Below are 1,702 nucleotides of genomic sequence, written 5' to 3' on the forward strand. Positions count from 1 at the left end.
CTGAGTTGCCGCCATGTGATTGGCTGATTAGAAATTAAGTGTTAACGAGCAGTTGGACAGGTGTACCTAATAAAGTGGCCGGTGAGTGTAGTTCCTTAGAACTCTAAGGAAAAGGTGCATTAAATACTGAAAATCACTATATTTCAATTTAAATGACTTTGTAGCTTATTTAAATAAAACTAAACATTACAGGAAATGATCAAAATGTTCCTCTACTATAATCTGATGGCACAAAGTTTATTTATTTCTGCAAGTATGAAAGAAAAGCAGAATTCTGAAGAAACAAGTATGATGCAAAATTTGGACTCCTATCCTAAATCAATATCTATGTCCATAAATGTAATATTAACTTCATCCAACATTCACATGAATTAACCTATTATTAGGCTATTTTGGCAGTTATTCTCTCCGTTTATGTGCATTAAACTGCAGCTGCAAAAAGTTTTTCCGACAAACCTTCAGTGTTTAGCTTTCAACACACTGACATTTTGCAGCAACACCGACAGTAAAGTCAACAAGCACATCAAAAACACTTTTTTAACGAGTGATGGAAAAGATGTCACATACAGTGAACCAATGGATGGAACTCACCCACTGTGGCCCTGATGAGGGGGGATGCATCTCCGATGTTTTGGAGGCACTCGCTTTTGATAAACTCAGAAACGCCATTTGGGAAATTCTGATAGTGAGCTTTCACGTTGTTCTTCAGTATCAGTCCACTGAGTGAACGGGTTGGCTCGTCTTGGAGATAGAAGGAAAAAAAACAAGAAAAGAAGTGCAAAAGGACTTTATTGTGTATAATCACCAAAACATCACAGATTGCTTTCACAATCTTACAGTCAGCCTTATTCTGCAAGAAAAACAAAAACAGAAGAACACAATCTGTTCAGCTAGGACAAAACAAAATGATAAGGAAAACAGGATATTTTAATCTAAATCTCTGATTCATTGCATTTCTCACTTCCAGATCTGTGAGTAGTCTAGATTTCTCAGTCTAATCATTTTTTTAAAATCTTTATGGCTTTTAGCATCTGAGCTGCAGCCTCCTGAAGTGTCTTAGCACCATTTGGGTCATGTACTTTGCAGACAGTAAGGCCAAAAGTTGTGTCTATGCCAGGAATTAGGTTTAAAATTAGAGTGACCTATATTCAGCGTGCCACGCTGTGTCACCCGAGCCACAGCCTGATAGACCTGCCACACACAAGGTTCCTACGGGCTTCAAGATTCCAGACTTTTCCAAACTTAATTTCTCAGATTTTTGACAATTTTAAAGGCGATGTTGATGTAGGACGCAGAAAAAGTTTAAAACGTTTTAGGGCTAAATATGTGGATGTCAAGTTGTATACTGTGCAACACAAGGTGAAAGGTCTGCGTTTATATAATGCATATGGACAAAATAAGATGAGACTTGGCCTTTGAGACACTTCAATATGACGCCCTATCAACTTCATTTAACAACTCAAAATATCCGAATTAAAAAACAGGATTTTAGTGCCAATTCTTGATGTGAAAACAAGGTCTGTACTGCCTTTTTATCAGTTTATAAAACATTTATTTTGCTACTATAATAGACTAGGGCAGTGGTTCCCAAACTTTTTATCTTCTGACCCACAAAATATCCATGGCAAAAACTTCTGACCCCAAATATTACTGGTCTGAGTACAAAAACTTCGYTAATAACCCTAAAAACACAGGCTTTTTG

General features: G+C 36.9%; 1 protein-coding gene across 4 annotated transcripts in view; it reads right to left on the reverse strand.

Annotated features, from left to right (window-relative positions):
* LOC106531499 (transportin-1) overlaps positions 1-1,702 on the reverse strand; it is a 52,757-nt gene that overhangs the window by 45,470 nt on the left and 5,585 nt on the right. For all 4 annotated transcript variants that reach the window (XR_001311923.1, XM_014027378.1, XM_014027377.1 and 1 more), the window contains exon 4: positions 592-741. Coding sequence is in view for 3 of the 4 variants with exons in the window: in XM_014027378.1 (XP_013882832.1) it covers positions 592-741 (150 nt within the window). In the remaining variant the exon portion in view is untranslated. The remainder of the gene's footprint in view (positions 1-591; positions 742-1,702) is intronic.

The sequence above is a fragment of the Austrofundulus limnaeus genome, unplaced genomic scaffold, assembly GCF_001266775.1.
Source record: "Austrofundulus limnaeus strain Quisiro unplaced genomic scaffold, Austrofundulus_limnaeus-1.0 Scaffold643, whole genome shotgun sequence".
NCBI lineage: Eukaryota > Metazoa > Chordata > Actinopteri > Cyprinodontiformes > Rivulidae > Austrofundulus > Austrofundulus limnaeus.